The sequence below is a fragment of the Bubalus bubalis genome, chromosome 3, assembly GCF_019923935.1.
Source record: "Bubalus bubalis isolate 160015118507 breed Murrah chromosome 3, NDDB_SH_1, whole genome shotgun sequence".
NCBI classification, from domain to species: domain Eukaryota; kingdom Metazoa; phylum Chordata; class Mammalia; order Artiodactyla; family Bovidae; genus Bubalus; species Bubalus bubalis.
The window spans coordinates 71609100-71635056 of record NC_059159.1 but is presented as its reverse complement, the minus strand read 5'-3'; the positions used below and the strand labels follow the sequence as shown (position 1 = coordinate 71635056).

Sequence of the window (25957 nt, the reverse complement as noted above, 5' to 3'; positions counted from 1 at the left end):
TTCAGTGGAAGCTCAGACATAGATGTAGAGGCCTTGTGTTTTTTCATGCTAAATGGAGAGGAAGGTGTAGCGTCAGAGGAGGCAAAGCTGAGCCTGGTGCTTTTGAAGTTGGTAGTGTTGTTGTGGTGCTGGTGGTATTGGTGATGTTGGTGTTGGTTGAGGTATTAATGGTGGTGATGGTGGTGGAGGTATTGTTGCTGGTGGTGGTGGTAGTGGTGATGGTGGTGGTGGAGGTGTTGTTGCTGGTGGTGATGCTGGTGGTGGTGATGGTGGTGGTGGTGGTAATGGTGGTAATGGTGGTGGCGGTGATGGTGGTGGTGGAGGTGTTGCTGGTAGTGGTAGAGATGGTGGTGGAGATGGTGGTGGTAGTAATGGTGGTGGAGGTGCTGCTGGTGGAGGTGTTGCTGGTGGTGGTGATGGTGGTTGCAGTGATGCTGGTGGTGGGGGTGTTGCTGGTAGTGGTGGTGATGGTGGTGGTGGTGGCAGTGATGCTGGTGGTGGAGGTGTTGCTGGTGGAGGTGTTGCTGGTGGTGGTGATGGTGGTGGCAGTGATGCTGGTGGTGGAGGTGTTGCTGGTGGTGGTGATGGTGGTGGCAGTGATGCTGGTGGTGGAGGTGTTGCTGGTGGTGGAGATGGTGGTGACAGCGATGTTGCTGGTGGAGGTGTTGCTGGTGGTGGTGGTGATGGTGGTGGCAGTGATGCTGGTGGTGGAGATGGTGGTGGTGATGGTGGTGGAGATGGTGGTGGCAGCGATGCTGGTGTTGGAGGTGTTGCTGGTGGTGGCAGTGATGGTGGTGAAGGTGTTGCCGGTGGTGGGGGAGATGGTGGAGGTGTGGTGGTGGTGGAGATGGTGGTGGTGATGGTGGTGGAGATGGTGGTGGCAGCGATGCTGGTGGTGGAGGTGTTGCTGGTGGTGGAGATGGTGGTGACAGCGATGTTGCTGGTGGAGGTGTTGCTGGTGGTGGAGATGGTGGTGACAGTGATGTTGCTGGTGGAGGTGTTGCTGGTGGTGGTGGTAATGGTGGTGGCAGTGATGGTGGTGAAGGTGTTGCCGGTGGTGGGGGAGATGGTGGAGGTGTGGTGGTGGTAACACTGGTATTGCTGGTCCTGGTGGAGTTTCAGTTCCCTCACTGCTCTGAAATCCTTCCCATCTTCTAGACCCCACCACTCCCTCCTTAGAGACTTATAGACTCCAAACCTCTTTCCATGATGTAGAAAGAGTCAGTTTCCTGTCCCTGGAAACAGAACACCTTGATAACTACATGCCCTCTAGATGTGGAAGATTTGCTTACTATGTTATATTTAGTGAAAATAGCAGAAAAGCCCTCATCTCTTTCAGGCTGGGATTAAATGGCTTGGTTTACATTGGATTCTAGGTTTTTTTTTTTAATACTTCTTTTCCCATGCCAATTCTTTTAGAAACTGGCAAGAATCATTGAAAATGAAGATCTATATAAAGAAACATTGGGATCCTTAGATTTGTCTGATGCTTTAAGCTTACCACATCCATCTTCCCATCCGTTTTCACTTGACCCACTTAACAACCTTAGCAGGCAAGTAGAGCAGGCATGATCCAAATGTGATGGCTGAAGAGCTCTAGATTCAGAAAAGGTAGGTGATATGTCAAAGGACATACATAGCTGTAGGCCATACAACTCAAAATTGTAGGCAGCCAGGATTGCTACCTGGGCCTTCTCCTTCCAAATCCTGTACTCAAATCACATGGAAAATAGCCAGATTTTATCACCCAGCTTGTGAAAGAAGAGAAAGCAAGGGTGAACCAAGGGAGAGACGGTAAATGATGCTGAATAAAACATGAGGATAATAGTTTGCATATGTAGCCTCATGATTTTTATTGCAGGACTAAGACCTGCTTTTTGAGTGTTCTTTGCTGGTGCCTTCTGCTTTTTGTAAATATTCCCGACATTTACCGTGATATCCTCTACCTGCAGGCTGCTGTTCTCATCTGCATGGCCCTTGCTTCTCTTTCATCTCTGGAGACTGTCTGTGCCCTTAGCGAATGGGAATCCCCCTGTGGACAATTGGTGATTGAGGGGGGACAGCTGGCTACAAGGGCTGGTTCATCAGTATGCATCGTGATCAAGTCCTGCCAGTTATTAGAATTCATTGTAAATTACTCAGAATCCCAGGAATCTCATTTAGTTCTTACTCAGCAGCTGGAACAGGCTACCAGCTGTGGCTCTAGGGTATCCCCTAAGGACTTCACCTAAGCATGGGGGGCAAATAGGCCAAATGAACTGATGCTGACTAGATGGGGGTCAACAGGAAAGCCTGTTTCTACCTTGGAATAGATGCTCTGCAGATGCCATGTTTTTGTTGTTTAGTCGCTCAGTTTTGTTTCCAACTCTTTGTGACCCCATGGACTGTGTAGCCCACCAGGCTCCTCTGTCCATGGAATTCTCCAGGAAAGAATACCAGAGTGGGTTGCCATTTCCTTCTCCAGGAGATCTTCTTGACCCAGGGATTGAAGTTAACGTTTCCTGCATTGGCAGGCAGATGCTTTACCACTGAGCCAGAAGATGCCATGGAGGGAATTAGAGTTGTGGACACAGTTTAGTTTTTGGCCTCTGATGGACCAGGGAACACTCCAGTGTGTCTTTGAGGGTGATTGGAGAGAGGGAACAGAGAAGGGAGAGAAGTAAACAAAGGGGGAGTGAAAAGAGTTGTACATGCTAGCTTTTCCATCAAAATCTGGCCTCTGATTGCCTCTTCTGTTTCAGTGCTCTGACACCTTTCACTGAATCCTAGATGATGGCCCGAACTGACCATTCACTTACTCCCCTGGACCTTTGAACCCTGTGTTCTTTCAATTTCAGACGTTCCCTTTCTTCTCCCACTTTCCACTTGCGGACACCTCCTAATCTTTCAAGGCTCAGGCCCAGCAGGCCAGGTGCTTTCATGTGGATCATCCCCTCACAAGTCGAGACATGATTTCCATTCACTTTTTTTTTCAGATAAGGAAACTGAAGCTCCGAGGTCTTATGTGACTTGCTCAAAGGCATGGTTCTGGTGGGGAGTGGAGTCCTCTGGCCACGGCTTTTCCACATAATACTGCACGTGCGTCTTACTGGTGCTCCCCTTCCTCATGATGTAATTCTCTACTGGTCCTGACTTGGTGGTGAGGTCAGCCACGTTTGACTTCTGTTCTCCTGGCTCTTTGTCATGTAGCCCTTTCCCTGTATATCTACCTCTTCGTTAAGGAAGGGTAAGACCGTGACCTCACATCTGGTCCTCAGATGCTCTGCCTCTTAGAGCTTTGCACTAGGACAAACGTTGGAAAACTTTTCTACGGAGGTGTGAATGGTAAATATTATAGGGTGTGCAGGCCATACAGCCTCTGTCACAACTACGCCTCTCTGCCATTACAGAGCGAAAGCAGCCATAGACAACAAAACAATGAATGAGTGTGGCTGTGTGCCAATAAAACTTTATTTAATGACACTCAGTTTTGAATTTCACGTCAGTAATTTGCATGTGTCACAAAATTTTTTTCTTCTTGGTTTTTTTCAATCATTAAAAAAAAAAAACAAACAGCTACACTTGGCTCATGAAAGTGAAAGTGTTAGTCACTGTAGCCCGCCAGGCTGCTCTGTCCATGGAATTCTCTAGGCAAGAATACTGGAGTGGATTGATTTTCCCTTCTCCAAGGGATCTTCCTGACCCAGGGTTCAACCTGGGTCTCCTGCATTGCAGGCAGAATCTTGACCCTCTGAGCCACCAGGGAAGCCCATGGGTCACCCAAAAATAGATTGGCTGGTGGGCTTTAGTTTGCCAGCTCTTGTTCTAGAACTAATTGGGTGGCAGTCATTCGTATTTCAGTAAAATTGTCACTGTGTCATTTCTTCCGGAAGCACTGACAGTGTAAGGCTTTAGCATCAGGTAAAAGGCTTTGTCACCTCCTGAAAGGACTTTGGGCAGCTGTGGCTATGATGGTGGTGGGCTGGGAGAGGTGATGCCAGGGCATAGATTCCTCCACGTAAAATAAGGTCAGTCCTGCTTTGGTCCTCTTGTCTACTCAGTGAAAATGTTAGGTTTAAATCCTAAATGTTATTTATCTTTGAGCTTTGTATAGAGGAAAAGATTTTGCTTTGGTTTTTGTATAAATACCAGGCTTAGATCTTTTTGTGTGAGCTGTTATCAGCCATTGTAATTGTTGATCTTGTAAATTCATGCTTTTTAGTGCTGGTGGAAGGATTGCTTTTGTTTCTGAACAGTTTCAATAAGTGTTTGTTTCAGTAGGGAACTTGCATTGAATTTCAACTTTAGCTATGTTTTTCATCTCAACTGGATTTGTAAGACGAGCAATTGCCCGTTATGCTACAGAGGAGTGCTTTGGAATCCTTTTGGTGTCAAAATTAAAAAAATGATCAGTAAGACCAATGTTAGGTGGCTTCCTCTAGGAGTTTTATGATTTCAGGCCTTACATTCAGATCGTTAATGCATTTTGAGTTGATTTTTATGTTTGGCATAAAATAAGGATCCTGTATCATTCTTTTGCATATGACTATGTCCAGTTTCCCCAGTAACATTTATTGAAGCTATCCTTTGCTTAGTATATATTCTTGACTCTTTTGCTATGAATTATTTGACCACACATGTGTGAGTTTATTTCTAGGCTCTCTGTCCTGTTCCATTGACCTATGTGTCTATTTTTATGCCAATATCATACAATTTTGATTATTATAGCTTTGTAATATAGTTTTAAATCGGGACATGTAATGCCTCCAGCTTTTTTGTTTTTACTCAAGATTGCCTGGGCCATTTAGGGTTTTGGTGGTTTCCACTAAAATTTTAGGATTATTTATTCTATTTCTATGAAAAATGCCTTTAGAATTTTGAGAGGGTTGCATTGACTCTGTAGATTGCTTTTGGTAGTATGGACATTTCAACAATATTAATTCTTCCATTCCATGATCATGGAATATCTTTCCATTTATTTATGTCTTCTTCCTTTTCTTTCATCAGTGTCTTAAAGTTTTCAGCGCATGGGTTTTGTTTTGGTTATTTTAAGTCTTTTGACTTGCCATATAAATTTTAGAATTAACTCGTCAACTTCTACAAAAGCTTCCTGAGGTGCTCATCAACATTTGTTGAACTGTAGATTAATTTGGGGAAAATTGACATCTTGAGGATTATTAAAAATATTTATTATTTTGGAGCCTGTGCTCATAAAGGGTGATTTGTCTGTAACTTTGTGTCTTTGTCTGGTTTTGTTTTCATGGTAATGCTCAACTCATAAAATCAGCTTGAAACTTTCCTTCTCCTCTGTTTCTTTTCTTGTAACCATTTCTAAAAATGGAAGCATAGTTAATTTACAATATTGTTTTAGTTTCATGTGTATCTTCTCTGTTTTTGAAGGAATTTACGTAGGATTGGTATTGTCTCTTCCTTAAATGTATCTAGAATTTCAATCCACAAACATCTTCTGTTTCTCCATTTATTTAGGTATTCTTGAATTTTCTCAATGTTTAATGGTACAAGTTTTATACCTATTTTGTTAAAAATCTCCTTAAGTATTTCATTCTATTTGATGCTATTGTAAATAATATTACTTTTATCATTCTATTTATTTGTTGCAACTGTATCAGTTCAGTTCAGTTGCTCAGTCATGTCTGACTGTTTGCAACCCCATGGACTGCAGCATGCCAGGCCTCCCTGTCCATCACCAACTCCCGGAATTTACTGATACTCATGTGCTTTGAGTCGGTGATGCCATCCAGCCATTTCATCCTCTGTCGTCCGTCCCCTTCTCCTCCCACCTTCAATCTTTTCCAGCATCAGGGTCTTTTCCAATGAGTCAGTTTTTCGCCTCAGGTGGCCAAAGTATTGGAGTTTCAGCTTCAGCATCAGTCCTTCCAATGAATATCCAGGACTAGTCTCCTTTAGGATGGACTGGTTGGATCTCCTTGCAGTCCAAGGGACTCTCAAGAGTCTTCTCCAACACCACAGTTCAAAAGTATCAGTTCTTCAGTGCTCAGCTTTCTTTATGGTCCAACTCTCACATCCATACATGACTACTGGAAAAACTATAGCTTTGACTAGACAGACCTGTTTTGGCAAAGTAATGTCTCTGCTTTTTAATATGCTGTCTGCTGCTGCTGCTGCTAAGTCGCATCAGTCGTGTCCGACTCTGTGCGACCCCATAGATGGCAGCTCAACAGGCTCCTCTGTCCCTGGGATTCTCCAGGCAAGAATACTGGAGTGGGTTGCCATTGCCTTCTCCAATGTGCTGTCTAGGTTGGTCATAACTTTTCTTCCAAGGAGTAAGCATCTTTTAATTTTATGGCTGCAGTCACCATGTGCAGTGATTTTGGAGCCCCCAAAAATAAAGTCAGCCACTGTTTCCACTGTTTCTCCATCTATTTGCCATGAAGTTGCCGGGAGAAATATCAATAACTTCAGATATGCAGATGACACCACCCTTATGGCAGAAAGTGAAGAGGAACTAAAAAGCCTCTTGATGAAAGTGAAAGTGGAGAGTGAAAAAGTTGGCTTAAAGCTCAACATTCAGAAAACGAAGATCATGGCATCTGGTCCCACCACTTCATGGGAAATAGATGGGGAAACAGTGGAAACAGTGTCAGACTTTATTTTTCTGGGCTCCAAAATCACTACAGATGGTGACTGCAGCCATGAAATTAAAAGACGCTTACTCCTTGGAAGGAAAGTTATGACCAACCTGGATAGCATATTCAAAAGCAGAGACATTACTTTGCCAACAAAGGTCCGTCTAGTCAAGGCTATGGTTTTTCCTGTGGTCATGTATGGATGTGAGAGTTGGACTGTGAAGAAGGCTGAGCACCGAAGAATTGATGCTTTTGAACTGTGGTGTTGGAGAAGACTCTTGAGAGTCCTTTGGACTGCAAGGAGAGCCAAGCAGTCCATTCTGAAGGAGATCACCCTGGGATTTCTTTGGAAGGAATGATGCTGAAGCTGAAACTCCAGTACTTTGGCCACCTGATGCGAAAAACTGACTCATTGGAAAAGACTTTGATGCTGGGAGGGATTGGGGGCAGGAGGAGAAGGGGACGACAGAGGATGAGATGGCTGGATGGCATCACTGACTTGATGGACGTGAGTCTCAGTGAACTCTGGGAGTTGGTGATGGACAGGGAGGCCTGGCGTGCTGCGATTCATGGGGTCACAAAGAGTCGGACACGACTGAGCAACTGATCTGATCTGATCTGATGGGACTGGATGCCATGATCATTGTTTTCTGAATGTTGAGCTTTAAGCCATCTTTTTTCACTATCCCCTTTCATGTACGTCAAGAGGCTCTTTAGTTCTTCTTCACTTTCTGCCATAAGGGTGGTGTCATCTGCATATCTGAAGTTACTGATATTTCTCCGGAAATCTTGATTCCAGCTTGTGCTTCCTGCAGCCCAGTGTTTCTCATGAAGTACTCTGCATAGAAGTTAAATAAGCAGGGTGACAATATACAGGCTTGACGTACTCCTTTTCCTATTTGGAACCAGTCTGTTGTTCCATGTCCAGTTCTAACTGTTGCTTCCTGACCTGCATAGAGGTTTCTCAAGAGGCAGGTCAGGTGGTCTGGTATTCCCATGTCTTTAAGAATTTTCCACAGTTGGTTGTGATCCACACAGTCAAAGGCTTTGGCATAGTCAATAAAGCAGAAGTAGATGTTTTTCCGGAACTCTCTTGCTTTTTCTCTGACCCAACAGATGTTGGCAATTTGATCTCTGGTTTCTCCACCTTTTCTGAATCCAGCTTGAACATCTGGAAGTTCACGGTTCATGTACTGTTGAAGTGTGGCTTGGAGAATTTTGAACAGTATGTTACTAGCGTGTGAGATGAGTGTAATTGTGCGGTAGTTTGAGCATTCTTTGGCATTGCCCTTCTTTGGGATTGGAATGAAAACTGACCTTTTTCAGTCCTGTGGCCACTGCTGTTTTCCAAATATGCTGGCATATTGAGTGCAGCACTTTCACAGCATCGTCTTTTAGGATTTGCAGCTATATAGAAATAGTTTATTTTTGATATTGCCCCTAGTACTCTGTGATCTTGATAAAACTTAATTGTTAATACAAAAAAGTTTCTTGATAGATTCCTTGGGGTTTTTAATTTACACAATCACATCATTGGCATATACAGATAGTTTTTTCTTCTTTTTTCCTTTTGGCATACTAGGTATAGTTTTCTTGTAGATATTCTTTATCAAACTGTTTTCCTGATTTACTGAGAAATTTAAAAAATCATGAATAGGTACTGAATTATGTCAGATGCTTTTTTAGCTTCTGTTGAGATGATCATTTTTTCACCTGTTTGTTAGTATGATAAATTACATTGCATTTTTGATTGTTAAAAGAACTTTCAGTTCCTTAGATGAATCTCATTTGACCATGATTATTGTTCTTTTAAAATATATTCCTGAACTTAATGTTTATTAAAAATATTTATTATTTTTGAGCCTGTGCTCATAAAGGGTGATTTGTCTGTAGTTTTCTGTGTCTTTGTCTGGTTTTGTCATCATGGTAATGCTAAACTCATAAAATCATCTGTGAAACTTCTCTTCTCCTCCGTTTCTTCCTTTGTAACCATTTTTTTAAAGTGGAAGCATAGTTAATTCACAATCTTGTTTTAGTTTCAGGTGTATCTTCTCTGTTTTTGAAGGAATTTATGTAGGATTGGTATTGGCTCTTCCTTAAATGTATCTAGAATTTCCCCATGAAGCTATGAGTCTGGAGTTTTATTTCAGATTTTTCCATTTCTTTTATGGTTTTGGTAATTGTATAGTTTTCAAGATTTGTTACTAATTTATTGCTTCTCAGCTCTGAATTCATCATTCTGAATAGGCTCCATGATAAAGGAGTTTCTGTAGTGTATTTCCTGTGCTGTGAGCATGGTGTTGTTTCAGTAGAGGGCGCTGGGGAGACTTTGTGTGAGGAGTCTCTCTTGCAGTTTCAGTTGAGGCTGCTGGTGGTGGTGTGGATACCTCCAGAGGAGCCTGCCCCACCCACCGCCCAGAACTCAGTTCTGTGACCGTTCAGCCTTGGCCTGGTGGTAACTTTTCTGCAGCCCTCTTGACAAGGAAACCAGATTCAGTCTGAGTCTTAGAGTCCCTGCAGATGCTCAAAGTCTCCCATGTGCCTGGTTCCCACTGTGCACTCACACCTCTGGTTTCTGATCACCTGCATTCTGGAAGATAGCCTATTGTTTGACCAGCATCTCCAGATTAGCTGTAGCCTACAAGCCAGTGAACTGTACTATCCCGTAGCTTAACTGCACCTTCTCCAAGGAGGTTTGAATCCTTCTAAGTCTGTCCTTTTTTAGGTACCCTCAGTCTGCAGATAGCATAGAGTTTGCTTAGATTATATAGTTACTTCTAAAATTATGGTTAATATTCTCTATGTTAGACTTCTGCTGTCTGACCTACTGTGTGGTTTCCATCTCCTTGATTGGACCAGACTGCTCCACAGGGATTTCTCATGAGCACTATTTGGGTTGAGACTTTAGTGATCTATGGATGTTGTCCTCATGTCGAGAAGGGTAGGAAACCTTGCCATGTATTCAACTGCTATTTTTCCTCCTTCCCTCACTCACCCCACTCCCCTTGGGCTTTAATCTGAGATTTAACTAAGGTGACAGGGAATACCAAGAGTGTGGTGAGTGATATTTCTGTAAGAACTGAAATTTGGTGAACAGTGAGCCAGGAACATGGTTTCCTGTATCACTGCAATGACCAGCTCAAGCATGAACCTTCTAGTGGTCTTATGGTAGTTAGCAGGGATGTTTGGAATTTCTTAACACATGGTAAACACAGGATATAATAGGATCCTGCTATTTGGCTGCTTAGAGTAGCCTTAAGCTGCTATGGATGAAGTGTCCAAGGCTTGTAGAAAAACCAAGTTTAATATCAGCAACAATTTTGATTTTTAGCTTATATTTTGATTCTCATAGAAAAGGGGGAAAACTGTATTTCTTATAGGTACCACTATAGATAAAAATAATCCAATTGTCTTTTTACTTCCATCTAGTCAAAGAGAAAAGTCCCCAACTTAACTAAACAACCAATCAACCAAACAAAACACCATTTAAATAGAGAAGATTTCTCCATTGCTGTTAAGGCCTTTGGCATGAATTTAAATTTAGCTTCCCTGGGAATTTTGGAAAAACATTTTTCTTCATTGTTTTTGTAAGCCCTATGAGGCAAAGATATAACTTCCCCAAACAAAGCAGTAGGAAAAGCAACTAATAGTCCTGTGAATGATGCAAATGAATAAAAATTGCCAGAATTATTGCAGAAGTGCTGAAAGCCTTACTCTGGTATTTTATACACTATTCCTAGACTTCAGTAGTTCAGGAATGCCTGTTTTAGCAATCCCAGCACACTAGAGAAGAAGTTGGTGGAAAAATAAAATTACACAGGGGTAGTCTTCAGTTAGAAATGGATCATTTGCCAGCGGTTGACTTGTAAGTCAGACTGGAAATACCTTTTTCCTTTGTAGAATATACTCTAAGTTCTCTGTGTGCATGAGTGCTCAGTTGCTGTAAGTTCCATACAGCTTTATAAAAGATGGTTTGAGCTCCTGCCATATGTCAGTAGTTGTCCTTTGCTCAAAACTATATTATTTCCCCTTTATTAGAACATGTTAATGGTTATCTATTGCTGTATAACCAATTATCTCCAAATGTAGCAGCTTAAAAGAAAAATCATATATGATCTCATATTTTTTTTGGATGGGTGGCGGTTAGGAAATCTGGGTGTAGCTTAGCTGGGTGGCCCTGGATCCAGGTCTCATGAGGCTAGAATCGAGATGTCAGCTGTGCTGCGTCTTCTGAAGGCTCTTTGTGGGGAGGATCTGTGCTACAGTTCAGCAGGCTCAACCTTTTGGGCACCAGGGACTGGTTTTTCCATGGATTGGGGCGGTGGTGGGGTGTGTGGTTTTGGGATGATTTTCATGAGGAGCGTGTAACCTAGATCCCTTGCATGAGCAGTTCACCATAGAGTTTGCGCTCCTATGAGAATCTAATGCCACTGCTGATCTGAAAGAAGGTGGAGCTTAGGCATTAATGCAAATGATGGCAATTGGTTGTAATTACAGATGAAGCTTTGCTTGCTTGCCCACTGCTCACCTCCTGCTATGTGGCCTGGTTCTTAACTGGCCAGGGACCAGTATCCGTCTGTGGCCCAAGGACTGGGGACTCCTGCTCTAGCTCACTGAGGCCTGCCATCAAATGAGCTTGAGAGCAGTCCTTTCCCGGTCAAGTCATCAGATGAGACTGCAGCCCCAGCCAGCATCTTGACTCCAGCTTGTAGGAGACCCTGAACCAGAACTACCCAGCTTTACAGTCTCACCTGCAATGAGGCCACTGAATTTAAAATGTACTTGGCATTTGAATGGCGAATTTCTTCCTCTTTGGGGGAAGAAATCTGCTTTCTACAGTGATGAATAAAGTGGAGATTTCTTTCTACTGTGAAGTTAGTAGCTGGTCAGATTGAGAAGGTAGGGAAATATATTCTGTTCTCTAGCTGTAGCTTATAGCCAACTTGGCTGGTGTGAAAGGGTGTGTTCTTGGTGTCGTAGGGTAGAACTTAGAGTATTTTTTTGTGTTGTGACAGTATCTCCTGCATGGTGGTTAGAATCCTAGAAAGAGTTATATTTGAAACTATTACAGGTTGAGCAGGCTCTCGTGGGCTAGCTTACCACCATTTATAACAGCATGTTCATGAGAAAATGGATTCTGTGTCCCAGATGTCCATCTCTTAAACATGCTTTTGAAATGTGACTCATTTTAAAGTTGGGGACTTGCCTGTATTTCATTAGCTCCTCTCCAGCTACTTTCCTCACAGTAGTTTACATTTTGAGCTATCAGCCTTTTGGGAAGATAAAGTGACAGAAAATAGAGATGACTATAATTTACTCCTAGCACTAAGAGCCTGGCAGGCCTATCAAGGCATAATTTTATTCAAAATCAGACTTTCTGTTGGGCCTGCATTGAAGTCCCTTTATGGTTGAGTTTTACTGGGTCACATTCATCTCCTTTTGTAGAATTCTAGAGTCTTAATCAGGTATTTCCAAAATCACTCAATCAGAGTTAGTATATGAGAATGTACCAAAATGAGAAATACTCTTGTTCTGCCTTATATCCCTCTACTCCCAGCTCGTGTCTCTGTGGAAGCTGATGGCCTTCCAGCTGGCAGAGACCATCATTTGGGCCCTGGGAGGGCTCAGTGGAAGGCTGCTTGCCTTGGCCATGCACGTGCTTGATATTTTCAAACACAACACTCATTTAATTCAGCAATGCTCCAGCCAGTTGTTAGAGAATTCATCCCAGAGTCAACCCATCGCTTAAATATCCAAGGGTCTGCTGGAGCACATATTCAAGGAAGATAACCCAGTAGGCTTTGCTCTGCTGCCTGTGCTCTCTGTCCTTTCATTAAGTCAGGGGAGCAGAAGCATGTTTGAAGAACCACTCCTGTCCCCACTCAACTTCCCTGAATTAGAGGTTCAGTTTTTAGTCACTCTTTCATGGTAGACAAGTATACAAAAACACCATAAGATGACTTTCTGTATCATTTGTAGAATTGTAGTTGAAGATTTTGTCTGCCATATTTCCCAATGTGAATATGCACTAGGTCAGCAGCCATCCCTTGGTCATGTGACCAAGCCTGCTCTCTCAGGACAAGGGTCTTCAAAGCAGATGAGCTACTATGCTATTGCTCTAAGAAGAGCTGGATTAAAACATTTTTTTTTTCACTGCTTTTGGGAAACCAGTGGAGACCTTCATAGTAAAAGCTTGATTTATCTTTCTTTTGAGGGAAATATAGAACATTTCCATCAGTTTTAAAATTATGAATGATGAGCTTAATCTCTATTCAATCAATCTAAAATAGATTTTAAAATAGCCTTTTCTTCCTTTTTAGAGAAAAATTACAAGGATGAGAGAAACAGACAGGATGAGAGACAGGAGGGAGAGGGGGCAGAAAAATAATATATGTGTATATTATATCATTTTAATATGTATTTAGGATATATATATTATATAAAATTCCAGAATGGCAAAGTACTACTGATAAACCAGTCTGTTTTCTTCCTTTCCTCCTTCCTTTCTTCCCTTCCTCCCTCCGTCCTTCTTCTTTCCCGTAAAATAAAGAAAAGGTAAACCTAGAAATAGGGCTTCCCAGATGGCACATTGGTAAAGAATCCGCCTGCTAATGCAGGAGGCATGGGTTTGATCCCTGGGTCGGAAAGATCCCGTGGAAGTGGAAATGGCAACCCACTGCAGTCTTCTTGCTTGGAGAATCCCCATGGACAGAGGGAGCTTGGCGGGCTCCATGCAGTCCATGGGGTCACAAAGAGTTGGAGATGACTAAGCACACACACACACACACAAACCTAGAAATACTTTTTATTTTAAGATAAATGATATTTTAATCCCATCTAAAATTTATAGTGGTTGATCCTCTTAAAATCCTTTTCCTTTTGAAAGGAGGATAATCAACCCACTGCTTTGGAGAAGGCAGATGGAAACAAGTGGAATCACCTCTGGTATTTGTCCTGAGCCTGGATAAAATGTAAACGTGGGGCTGAGCTGATCTGATTTCAGGGGCTGCTTGCTCACCGCTGGCCGTTCTTGCGTCTCTGGCGTGCCCTCAGCCCTACCTGGGAAGAAGCTCCCAGGCTGCAGGGGTCATCATGGGGTAGCAAAGGCTGGGGACATTTAAAATGTCCTTTGTTTCTGTTTTCAAGCAAGTAATGCATCCCATGGAGCAAAATTCAGAAGGTAAAAATAGGATATTAAAAAAATAAATTGTAGCATATTATGCACATTATCTTACCTATTGGTTTCCCCCCCAATTAATGATGCCTCTTATGGATAATTTCATGTCTTAATCTATAGAATTACTTCATTCTTTATAATGGGTGCATATTATTCCCCATTCTGGACTATTTTGTGTAAAAGGTTAGTGCCAGTCTCTTACACACCATCCTGAAACAACTATCTGTACATGAGCGAAATGTATTGTAGGAGCTAATGGGTGATGAATCTGGTTAACAGTCAGCGTTGATGTCGCATCTCCTTATCAATGTTTGATTCCCCTGAGACTATTTTATCTCTTTCTCCTTACCTCTGACATCAGTAATCATTTAATAGATTGAAAATGTATTGATTTTAGTGGAAGCCAATGTTTCTATCCATGACCATTCCTCTTTCTTTCTAATTAAACTCCCAGATTTAGCTGTATCTCCTTCATTTTTAATGTCAAAGGATAGTCAAGAAAAGTTCCCTGTAAGGCTTGTAACAACATATTCCATTTTTTTGATTAGCAGCTTCCACTTAGAAATGAAGTTCTATTTCATTTTCCTGAAACAACAGTCACAGAAAGCAGATTGGTCTGGCCTTACCCCGGTGCAGGCTCGCTTGGCGTGCTCAGGGGGGCTTTGCGGGGGAAAGATTGGTGTTGGGCTGAAACAGATTGCAAGGGGAGGTCCGTCCCGTCAGGCTCAGCTGAGCAAAGGGCCCGGGCATTTATCACTGTCACAGGGGGTGGAGGTGGGGGTGGGGATAGAGGCGTCACTGGACCAGTCGGCCCATCAGCGGCCTGACAGCAGATGCTGTGCCACCCAGGGGCAACGCGTGTCCTGCTCTAGGCCGCTGCCAGGGTCACAGGAGAGGAGGAAGCCCACCGCTGATTGCTAGGGCGCTTTGCTCCAGACAGGCACGGCCTCTTCTCAGGGTGGTGTGTACAGCTGCACGTAAGAGCCGATTCAGCAGTCTCAGTGGCAGACACGGAGCGTCCTAAGTGATGCTAGATGCTGCTGATGAGATGAGAACGTACCTCCGTGGGGCTCGTGCTTTAATTCCATTCCCAGGACTCGGATGCCCTGTACCATGCTGGTTATTTTCACACGGGGAACTGACACGGGTAAACGCAAGCTGGGGGCACCAAGTCTCTGAAGGGCAATTTTTTTTTTAAGCTTTTTATTTTGTATTGGGGTATAGCCAATTAAACCCACTCCAGTGTTCTTGCCTGGAGAATCCCAGGGACGGGGGAGCCTGGTGGGCTGCCGTCTATGGGGTCACACAGTCAGACATGACTGAAGCAACTTAGCAGCAGCAGCAGCAGCATAGCCGATTAACAAACAAATGTTGTGATAGTTTCAGGTAAGCAGGGAAGGAACTCATTCTTACATATACATATATCCATCCTCCCCCAAACTCCCTTCCAATCCAGCCTATGAAGGGCAACATTTTAAAAAACAATACTAAAAAGTATGATCTCTGTGAGATCCTCTATAGGTACATTTGACATCCATCTTTGAAATCTAAAGTATGTTTTAGGATCAATAACAAGCATCCCTCAGAAATCATTTTGGTGTACAGCCACATTTTTCAATACAACTGTTTTCAGCACTGTTATTCATGAAGAGGTCACATTCATCAAATTGACATATAGATCTTAACCCTTCAAGTAAGCTTATTTTAAATGGAATTTCTCATCTCAAGATTGTCTAATTTGGGTGGTCATTAGGAATTAGCTGCGTTTAGAGGGGGCAGGGAGATTTCACAAAAATCAGGTGGAGATTTTTCCATCGATTAATATCACATGCTTAGCATAGATGCCTAAGTTGACATGGTTCTTACATGTGGTAATTAATAACAGTATTACATGAGTGAAATGGAGTCCTAAAAATGAAATGAACAATGACGGAATGCTTTTCTTGGGATAAAGGAGCGTGAATCGGGAACTCGTGCTTGTGTGAGAATTGTGTGCTAACAGGAGCATCAGGAGCTGTAGGCACTGCTGCTAACACAGGAGATGTGTGTAGACGTACCTGGTCTGCAGCCCTAACAAGTAGGGCAGGGTCGTTGCTGGTCAGTGAAGAAGGAATAGAAGGCAGGCACTGTCTACCCTATAGTAACACCGACAGCAAACCCAGTGCCTGGCACGTAAGCTGTGTTCAGTCATTGTTTTCTGAACTGTAATTTTATTTGGACAGAATATAGATCCCTGTGCCTTGACTTGGTGGAGCAGATATGTCCCCCGAGTCCCTCCATCAGCCTTCCCTCCTGCGGCCCCTGCACGCCTGCCTTCCTGGGTCCATAAGCCCCAGAGCCCTGTGCGTCAGAGGGGGTGTAATAGGGCAGCCATGCTTCTGGGCTGGGTTGGTCCTGAGTCCCTGAGCATCACCAGTGGCACTCAGCATGCAGGGGCCGTGGGCTCAGGGACAGGCAAGAGTTCAAGGTACTCTGGAAGCCTGGAAAGAAAAGGATCCTTATGTGATCAAGCAGTAAGCCATCCACTCATCGGTTATTTTCATTTAAGAGAGTTTCTCTCATTTCTCTTGCTCTTTCTCCTCCTCGAAGAAAATGGAGGAACAGGGTTCAAAGGAAAATGTTTAGATTTGTAGAACTTGAAAATCTAGGTAAGATCTAGATTTCTTCTATCTTACTGTTCCCCCGCTTAAATGTCTATATTATTACTATTTTCTGATGTCATGACAAAAAAAAAACAAAACTACTTATGATCATACTTTTTAAATTGCTATGTAATATTCCATCTGAGGACTGTGTCACAGTTTACTTCATTGTCTCCCTTTTGGTGGGCCAAGTAATGGTTTTTCATTCTTATAATCAATTCTGCTGTAATTTGTGTTGTTCAGTTGTTCAGTCGTGTCTGACTCTTTGAGACCCCAGGGATTGTACCCCACAGGGCTCCTCTGTCCATGGGATTCTCTAGGCAAGAATACTGGAGTGGGTTGCCATTCCCTTCTCCAGGGGATCTTCCCGACCCAGAGGTCGGACCCATGTCTCCTGCATTGGCAGGTGAGTTCTTTCCCGCTGAGTCACCAGAGAAGCCCTTGTTTGGAAACCTTTGCCTCAGTTCTGATGATTCCCTAAGGTAGAAATAATTCACTTGTGAGCTTCATCACGGCTCAAATGACTAAGAGTAACAAAGGACACAACTTGGTGGCTGAACAGCAACAGCAACAACGCAGGACGTGTGTAAGTTGGGTGTGATGTGTGGGGTGAATAACGTGACAGGGTGGGGGGCTGACACCTCTGGGTGGTCTGCAGCCCTGAGGCTTTAGTCCAGTCCAGGGATGGTTCTGGGCCCAGCAGTGGGCCCGGACTCCCAGGACAGTGGCAGCAGTTACAAGACTCTTCAATTAGCTGGTGTCGCCAAGACGACCTGCTTGGAGAGGCTTGACCCTTTAGGAGAACGTGGGGGCCCACTCTCCAGCCCCCCACGAAATACTTTGCCATTTACCTTATAAATCCATGCCCTCCCCACCCAGACGATAGAAATTTTAGCTCTCAACTTGAGCGCAGGACATGGCACTAATCACCAGGTAGTTTGTGTCTGTATTTGCATTGTTGCAAGTACATGATTGAAGAGTTTTACTGTGTTTTTGTCAAGGAAGAAGACAGTCATAAAGTCTGAAGTGCATTAGACATTCATAAAACAAAACAAGAAGCAGCGTCAGTATCATCTTCTAAGGCTTTTGAACGTGTTCCTCCGAGCCCCGCACCAAATCCCCTTCAGAATCTCTCCGAGAGTTGACTTTGACCCAGTCTTGCTCTAATTAACCTCCCTGCTCCTCAAGCACTGGGCTTTCAAGATAAATGGAAATCTATTCCTCGTCCTCACACGCCCTTGACTGAGGACACGTCACGGCCGTCAGCCCAGGTCGTCCCCCTGGAGTGCGGCGCTTTGGAACATGCGCCCACAGCGCCCAGCCAGCCAGATGGGAGGCACCCGCCTGCTGGGCCGGGCAGCAGATGTCCTTGTCAGACGGACAGACCCCTCCTGTCTCCTGCTCTGCTGGTGATCAATACTCTCAGTGCTCAGTCAATGCGAGATGGCTCTGTTTAGTCAGTTTGATTGTTTCTGTGGTGAAATGTGCTACCACTTTTGAAAAAAAAATTATAAATGCTTTTTTAAAAATATTTTTAATTATAAATGCTCCTCACCATCCAATCTCATCTGACCTTTAGAATATGTTTCAGCGGTCTCAGGTTCTTTGGCCCCCGAGTACTTGCCTCAGCAGAGTGTCAATGGGAAGCTGCCCTTGGTCTGCAGGACTAGAACTGCCCTTGCTTGGTTTTTAACACCTCCCCTGTTCTCTCCTCCTGGAATGGAAAGTAGCACACAGTATCTATTCTCTTATCCATAAAGCCGTATAGAGTCTGGAGGCTTTCAAAGAGTCTTTTTAAAAAATTGCAATGGGTGATGTAGAAATGAGAAGGAAAAATGGCTTCTTTCTTTGTACCATCTTTATGGTTTATTCACTGAGACCAGGAATAGCAGAATGATTTCATCACACATGCCTTTCCTGAGGAATAAGAGACTCTGGGGGGTGCTAAGTCCAGACAAGATTTTGTGGTCATAGTCGGGGAATTGTGAAAGTGTGCTGGGATTGATTAATGATGTCTGCCATGGACGTGAATGTGGAGGAGAGGTACATGTGTGCCGTGTATTTGCCAGTCCTGACTCAGATCTTGTGTAAAGCAAAGTCCACATGTCAATGCTGATACTAGCCTAACAGTTGTGTGTATTGTGTGCCAGGCACTCTTCTCAGTGCTTTACATATATTAACTCATTTGATTCTCAGAGCCACCCATGAGGTAGGTACGGATGAGGAAATGGAAGCACAGAGAGGCTGCGTTGCTGAACCAAGGTCATACAACTAGACAGTGGGAGAGCTGAGATTCAGGGTCAGACAGTTTTATCGCAGAGTCCAGGTCCTTAGCCCTAGATTCTGCACTCTTTATCCTTGGCTAATGCTGTGTCTTTGCTCTCCAGGGAATGATGTAAGGCTCAGCTGTGGTTCAGAAAAAGATGCAAGATCAAGTTTAGAGCCTTGTTATCTTTGGGCCTCAGGCTGTAGAATGAAAGATAAGACAGAGTCCCAGAGAGCCTGGGCAGTGAGGAGGGAGTTGCTCATGAACTTCCTCCTTCCTCTCTGGGTAGCATGTCCAGTCTTTCCACTTCTGCCTTCTCAAATGGGAGAAGGTGGTTTGGAAGGGAAGAGGAATGGTGTTTAGGGACTGGAACAGAGGCGTTCCTTGGTCTCCAAGCCATCCGACTAGGGAGACTTTCTGAGTGGCCTTTTTCAATGATCATTTATGTATAAGGGACACATGTGTGTGTGTGTAGAGATACATCAGTGTATCAATTAATAATCTTTCATAATGGCTAAAGAGGGACTTTTTAGTACCTTAGTAGTTTGTTTCCCTTCATTAATTTAGCAGCTATTCATTAAACACGTACGTTGGGTCTTACAATGTGCGGAGGCTGTGGGAACCATGAACCCATATGAGCCCTGCGTTCTCTGAGCTTGTAGTCTGCTTGCTGAAATAACGACTGAGTGTAAGGCGCAGCTCTGACTGTAGTCGAGGGAATGAGGGGCGGAGGGGCCAGACCACATGGGTTTTTGAAGCTGCATTAAAAAGTTCTGATTTCTGCCTATGAGCAGTGGGAAGCTATGGAAAGTGGGCGAGAGGACCAGGGACTTGGTGTTATATAATCAGTTAAAAGGTAATTGTGGTGATACCGGGAAGAATGAATTGGAGAGGGGATATGGAAGAGCTGGAGGTGCTTGTAGGGGTCCAGGGCAAAGAGGCCACAAGAGTTGGGACGAGGGTGGTTTGGGTGGTGAAGGGAAGAAGTGAAAGGATTCTAAAGCTATCTGAAAGGCAAAATTAACCAGATTTGGTGATGGATTAGGTATGTGTAGCAAGGGAGAGAGAATGGGCAAGGATGCCCCAAAAGTAGGAGTATGTGGTCCTATTCCCAGGGGTAGGGATGCTGGAAGAGGGTCAGGTTTGGTGAGGAAGGTCATCCTGCATTGGAAGTGCTTTTGAGCTGTCCCCGAGGAGATGTCAAATAAGCCACAGTGTTTATGGAAGCCATGTAGTGTTTTGGCTGGCTATACATATGTCCTGATGGACGGTCCTGGTACACTAAGTGCTACAGAAAAAATTTCAGAAATCTACAGCTTTGTTGACTTTGAAAAATTCAAACATATTTTCATCTGGGAAGTAAGAATCTAACACTGACAAAGACAACTGATAGTGATAAATATCTTGCATAATATCCATAGTTATTTTTGGTTTTGCATATTTCTCTGCCAGTCTTTTCCACAAGCATTCATATTTTTGCTAGCTGTCATTATAGTCTGCATTCAGTATGTAATAGCATTGTTTTCACTTACTATTATCCCAAATATTTTTTCACATTTCTATTTCTCTCTCAAATACTGTGTTTAAAATGTTACATGATATTCCATGCTTGTGATAAATTATGAATGATAATTTTCTAAGCTGTTTCTCTGTTTTTGGATATTTAGTTGATATAAAGATTTATTACCAGTAGTACGTGAGTAAATATTATGTCTACCACTTTTTTTTTTCTCTTGCATTTTTCTTTAAATTCTCATGAGTGAGCTTGGTGGGTTAGCTTTTGAATGGGATTATAGCTCTTTGATATATGTTTTAATACCTCTGACAGGGGCTCTGGGGTCCTAACTATAGAATAGAGCTGTGATTTCCTCGCAGAGCCTTACCACCTTCCTTTGGATTCAGTAACCAGTGGTCCTACCATTGTCTGAGCGCTGTCCAAGGTACCACGGCCACCTGTGACCTTACCTCCTGCATCTGCTGGAGGGGCCAGTTAGTGCCTTGAGACTGTAAGGCTCGTGAGCCAGGTTCGGCCTGGTTCCTCCCCTTCACCCAGTTCTTCTGTTCCTCAAATAGTACCACCATTGCTTAGGAACCTGTGGAGGCCCCTGAAATGATGGAATAGAGGAAGGAATCGACTAACCTAGACTGAGCCTCATCAGCCTCCAGGTTCTAAAAGATGCTGCGGTGCTACGGAGGCTGCCTAGGGGTCTTGTGGGTTTGGATGAGAGTCTCAAGACCTTTTATGATCAGGTGCCTGCCTACCAATCTATCCTTAAGTGCCGCTGCTTCTCAACACATCACCTTTACTTGCCTGGACTAGTCTCTCCTCTGGCCCAGGACAATGTCTTGGCTGCATCGACTCCTGGCTCTCACTCGAGTTGCTCCCTCACCCTCTGCTTTTCTAAGTCCCACTCCTCCTTTTAGACTGGACACTAACTGTAATTTCCCCTGGTTCCTGGCTCCACCTTGCAGCTGACTGTCCCTCTGCTCCTGACTCTTCCAGTACCTTTAGTCCCCACTCCAGGACTTAGCACATCATTGTAAGCTTGCTTTTGAAATTTTACCTCTTGAAGATAATTGTACACTCCTCATAAGGGCAAGAATCATGTCAGTCTCCACCCAACCCTGCCAAAGCCCTCAGTACCTAGCTTTAGTGCTGAGCCCTGTGCCAGAGCTCAGTAAATCTAATGTGACCCATTAGATCAAAATATCCATGCACCATGATGCAGTGTCAGAGTGTTTTCGATGTAAATGTCCATATTCCCAAATTGCTAAGGATCAAATTAGGCTACTCGTAGATGGGCCATACTCAGATCTTCTCTTATCTGGTTTTGGTTTGGGAGCTATGAGAATAAGTTAAGGCTGGAAAACCATAAGCCGGTCACTTTTAATTTCTAAGTCCTTGATATGCACTCAGGTGGAAGGATGACTGGCGGACGTGATGAGGCTGGATGAAGGGTAGTAGGAAGCAGTGAAATGAAGGTCTGTCTGGTCTTTAAGATGGCAAGTGTCATTGGCCCCTGAAATGGTGCTTGACTTGTGAAACGATGCTGTCTGCAGGGTTACCCTGTTGTCTTTTTATTATCATTATTTTAATACTTATGCATTTATTTGGTTGCGCTGGGTTTTAGCTGCAGCATATCTTTGTTGTGTCATGCGGGATCTTTTGTTGTGGTGCGCAGACTCTCTAGTTGTGGCACACAGGCTGCAGCTCCTCAGCATGTGGGATCCTAGTTCTGCAACCAGGGTCCTCACCTGCATCCCCTGCTTGGCAAGGCACATTCTTAACCACTGGACCACTAAGGAAGTCCCTACCCTGTAGTCTTTACAGCTTACTTCTGATCATCAGCAATCCTCAGGGAAAGCCACCACAGTTCACCCCGGAGCCCCACGCTCCCTTTGTTCTCCAGGGCATGTCCTGGCACAGAGGGATCCTCTGGCCGGGAGTCAGGAGCTTCCAGGCCGGCTGGCTATGCCACCCCCAGCTGCACAGCTCTGCACATAGTCGGGCCTGGGAGTGCTCACTGGTGAAATGCCATGCCCGAATGAGGCCATCTCTGGGCTTTTTTGTAACTGAGATTAAAAAATAATAATAATTGAAACTCTCTTAAGAGGGTGAACTTTAGTGCTGTTTCTAACTAAAAATGAGAAATAGGCTCTCTGACACATTTAATGACATGTGTTAGTATGTGTGTAGAACTTTACACTTAACTTGATTTTCTTTCTTTCTTTTTTTCTAGCCAAACATCATGTCAATGGCAACAGAACAGTTGAACCTTTCCCAGAGGGAACACAGATGGCTGTATTTGGTAAGATATCAATTCTGAAAGAAAACCCAAATTGTGTGCAAAGACTCGTGCCAAATTTCTGAGTTTTAGCAAGTGTCCTCAGGGCTTCAAAATCTGGGCTCTTCTAGATATTTACAAGTTGTTGCAGCCAAAAAATTATCGAGTTCTTAGTATTTCTGGGATCAGAAAAGCTTATTCTATAGAATTTAGTATGCTTTCCTTCCTCACTTTGCAAGTCAAATATCAAACTGTATATTTACTATTCTTATGTCCACACTCTGAATTAACCTGATAATTTAGGAGATGAGTTTTTCTTCCCTAGGAAAGATTTTTTCCATATACACATATACATATATATGTGCATGCTCAGTCTCTTCAGTTGTGTCCAACTCTTTGCGACCCCATGGACTGTAGCCTGCCGGGCTCTTCTGTCCATGGGATTCTCCAGGCAAGAATACTGGAGTGGGTTGCCATTCCCTTCTCCAGGGTGTCTTCCTGAACCTAGGTCCTCTACATTGCAAACAGATTCTTTACTGTCTGAGCCACCAGGGAAGCCTATATGTATATATACATATACTATACATACATATGTATATGTATAAAAGCTGGGGTTCAAATAGCTTTGAGATATTATTCCACAGAGATCAATCTAATTGAACAGTCTCTTTCTCCTCCATTATGAACTGAGCATATTCCTATTTTTTGTTTGTTTGTTTCTCTGGTTCCTTCCCCTTAGCCTTTAGACACATTCTCTGATCTCTTTCATCCTAAAGCCCTCAATTCCCCTGACTTCACACCCCCTCCAGCTTCCATCTCCCCTCTGGTCCTGATGGAAGTCTCCTGCAAGGGCTTTTGATGTAAAATTGCTTTAAGCACTGAAGTGTCTTTGAGCCAGAAATTAGCCTTCTGACAACAGTGTCTCTAATTAGCATATTGAGGATAAAATGTTTCCCTAATCCCAGAATTAGTCATCACTGATGATTAACCCTGGAGAGTTATGAAACAGGGACCCACTTCTGCCCAGGTGTTTGTAAATCTTGCTCTGTGTGGGCTGTCACATTTTAAAATATACTGGTCAGTAATTAGAAGTTCTAATGCCCAGAAATTTAAATGGAGTATCTGGTTTTTGTAGAAAAAAGCATTTGTTGTTGTTCAGTCACTAAGTTGTGTCTGACTCGTTTCAACCACGTGGACTGGAGCACGCCAGGCTTCTCTGTCCTTCACTATCTCCTGGAGTTTGCTCAAATTCACGTCTACTGAGTCAGTGATGCTGTCTAACCATTTCATCCTCTGTCGCCCCCTTCTCCTTTTGCCTTCAGTCTTCCCAGAAGAAGGGAAAGAGTCAGCTCCAGTGAGTTGGCTCTTTGTGTCGGGTGACCAAAATATTGGAGGTTTAACTTCAGCATCAGTCCTTCCTATGAATATTCAGGGTTGATTTTCTTTAGGATTGACTGATTTGATCTCCTTGCATTAATTATTACTATAAGATGTGTGCTCATTATTTGATTTGTTAAGTTTCCTCTGAGAAATTACGTTCAATGATGGCATTTTTACTCAAGTCATAGGCCAAGCTGAGTGTCTGTTACCAGGGCACGACAAGAGTCATATAATTGTTCAAAGGGTTCTTTCGGTGTCTTTTAGCTTTGTGAACCCCCAGAAACTAGGTTAGAAACTAGGTTCCATGTCATACTGGGAAATGTGAAATGAGACTGACTGGTCATAGATTTCCTCCTGTCCTGATATTTTAGGAAAGACTGTTTCCCAAAGGACTAATAATGTTGTTGGCCACATAATTGAAAATATCAGTGCATAAAGCTCTGTAGCGAGATTATTATTACTATAAGTTTGTGAAAGGTTTGCTTTAGAGTGACTTCCCTAAAAATCCTAACCCAAGGCCTTCATTGTTTGACTGGGCAAACAGCTCCCCCTCTCCCAGCCTCGGTTTTCTCAGCCGTGGAATGGGGAGGCTGATGGGGTGCTCTGAGACTCTCCCCTTGGCTTCTGCATCTTCCGTACTCCAGGCTGTAGGCTCATCTGGCTGCAGGCTGCCCTGGGAAGCCCACTGTGAATGACCAAGGGGTGTGCTTTTAAAAGAAACAAATTGTGTACCTAACCTCTACCAGCGCAGAATTATACAGATCGTAAACCAGAATAACATCCCCTGACATCTGAGGACTTTTGCTTTATTAGAACTGCAGTTTGCCTCTTCCAGGTGCTTAAATGAAGGCCCCTGCTTTGGTTAACTGCACGCAAACATTTGATATTTGTGCTTTCAGAACCATCTTCTCTTGATATAGCTTGTCCACCTGGCCTGCGCTGGGGAGTGGATGGGTTTTGGGGTGGGGTTCCATCATTCAAGTTGTTTATAGTTGTACTGAAAAAGTAAGACTAACTGCAGCTTCTTGACACGTCTTGGGCATTTAGTCCTCACAGTACCTTGTAAAGCTGGTCGGAGTACAAAATCCCCTTCTCAGAGAGCTCATATGATTTATCACAAGTCCCTCAGCCAGAGAGATGATGGAGCTCGAATGTGAGCCTAGGTCTAACTGACCGGAAGTCCACACTCTTTTCCCCATGTCCCCGGACACTTGGCTCTGGTTACAGGAGTCCTGGGAGAGTCTGGTAGAGTCAGAATTGCCTTTCGGCTAGATCATCCATGCACAAAAGCATGATTTCCAGCCAAGTCAATTTAGCAAATTGATTTGTGAATTTCTATGCATTTCCAGAGTGCTCTGAAGGACTCTTGAGACACAGCTTTTGCCGGGAAAACACTGCTTGGAGTGACATCTCCTACTATTTATCATTTCCCCCCATCTGATCTTAGTAGCAAGCATTAACGTGCAGGAGAATGTCTTACATCAACTTGCCTGCGAGGTCACCAAAGCAACAGTGGCACTGTGTACTCGTCCAGACTCATTCTTTAGCCTGGGAAGGCTTTAGTATTTTATGCCAACAGAGTATCAGCTATTCCTGTTTCATTATCTGTCAGTTAATCATTTGAATGTACCTTACAGAATGCTGTCTAAATAGAAATTTTTAAATTTAATCCACTCTGAAAGTGCACTCCCATTAGCATTTAGCTTAGGATGGGTGATGTAAGGAAGGGTACAGTGAGGGTCAAGGGCAGGTTTCACTCTACGAAATGTATGAATGTGTTGTTATGTCAAGTGGCCAGATAATGTATGGACAGTTCCTTAAAAGCTGTTTTTGGCATGCAATCTTCAAAGATTATTTTTAAGACAAGACGTTCATTTTTTTCAGGCTCTCTTTTGTGGCCCAGGTAGTTTTACCCTTGTCTTGTTTTTCTGTGATCACTGTTCTTTAACTTTTCATGGCTCTTTTCTTCCCTCCTCACTTTAGGACAATGATAATGAAGGTAATAGGCCTGCTCTCCCGGTGGGCTTCTCCTCGTCTGTGCGTGTTGCTGTCTTTCAAGTCAGTGGGAGCCCCTTTTTCACAGGCCGGGGAAGTGGACCCGAACATTTTGCAATTACTGA

General features: G+C 43.6%; 1 protein-coding gene across 4 annotated transcripts in view; it reads left to right on the top strand.

Moving 5' to 3' along the window:
• Nucleotides 1-25957, top strand: part of MSRA (methionine sulfoxide reductase A) — a 381803-nt gene that overhangs the window by 141682 nt on the left and 214164 nt on the right. For all 4 annotated transcript variants that reach the window (XM_006064315.4, XM_025281356.3, XM_006064312.4 and 1 more), the window contains exon 2: nucleotides 22413-22481. In XM_006064315.4, coding sequence (XP_006064377.1) covers nucleotides 22413-22481 — 69 coding nt within the window. The remainder of the gene's footprint in view (nucleotides 1-22412; nucleotides 22482-25957) is intronic.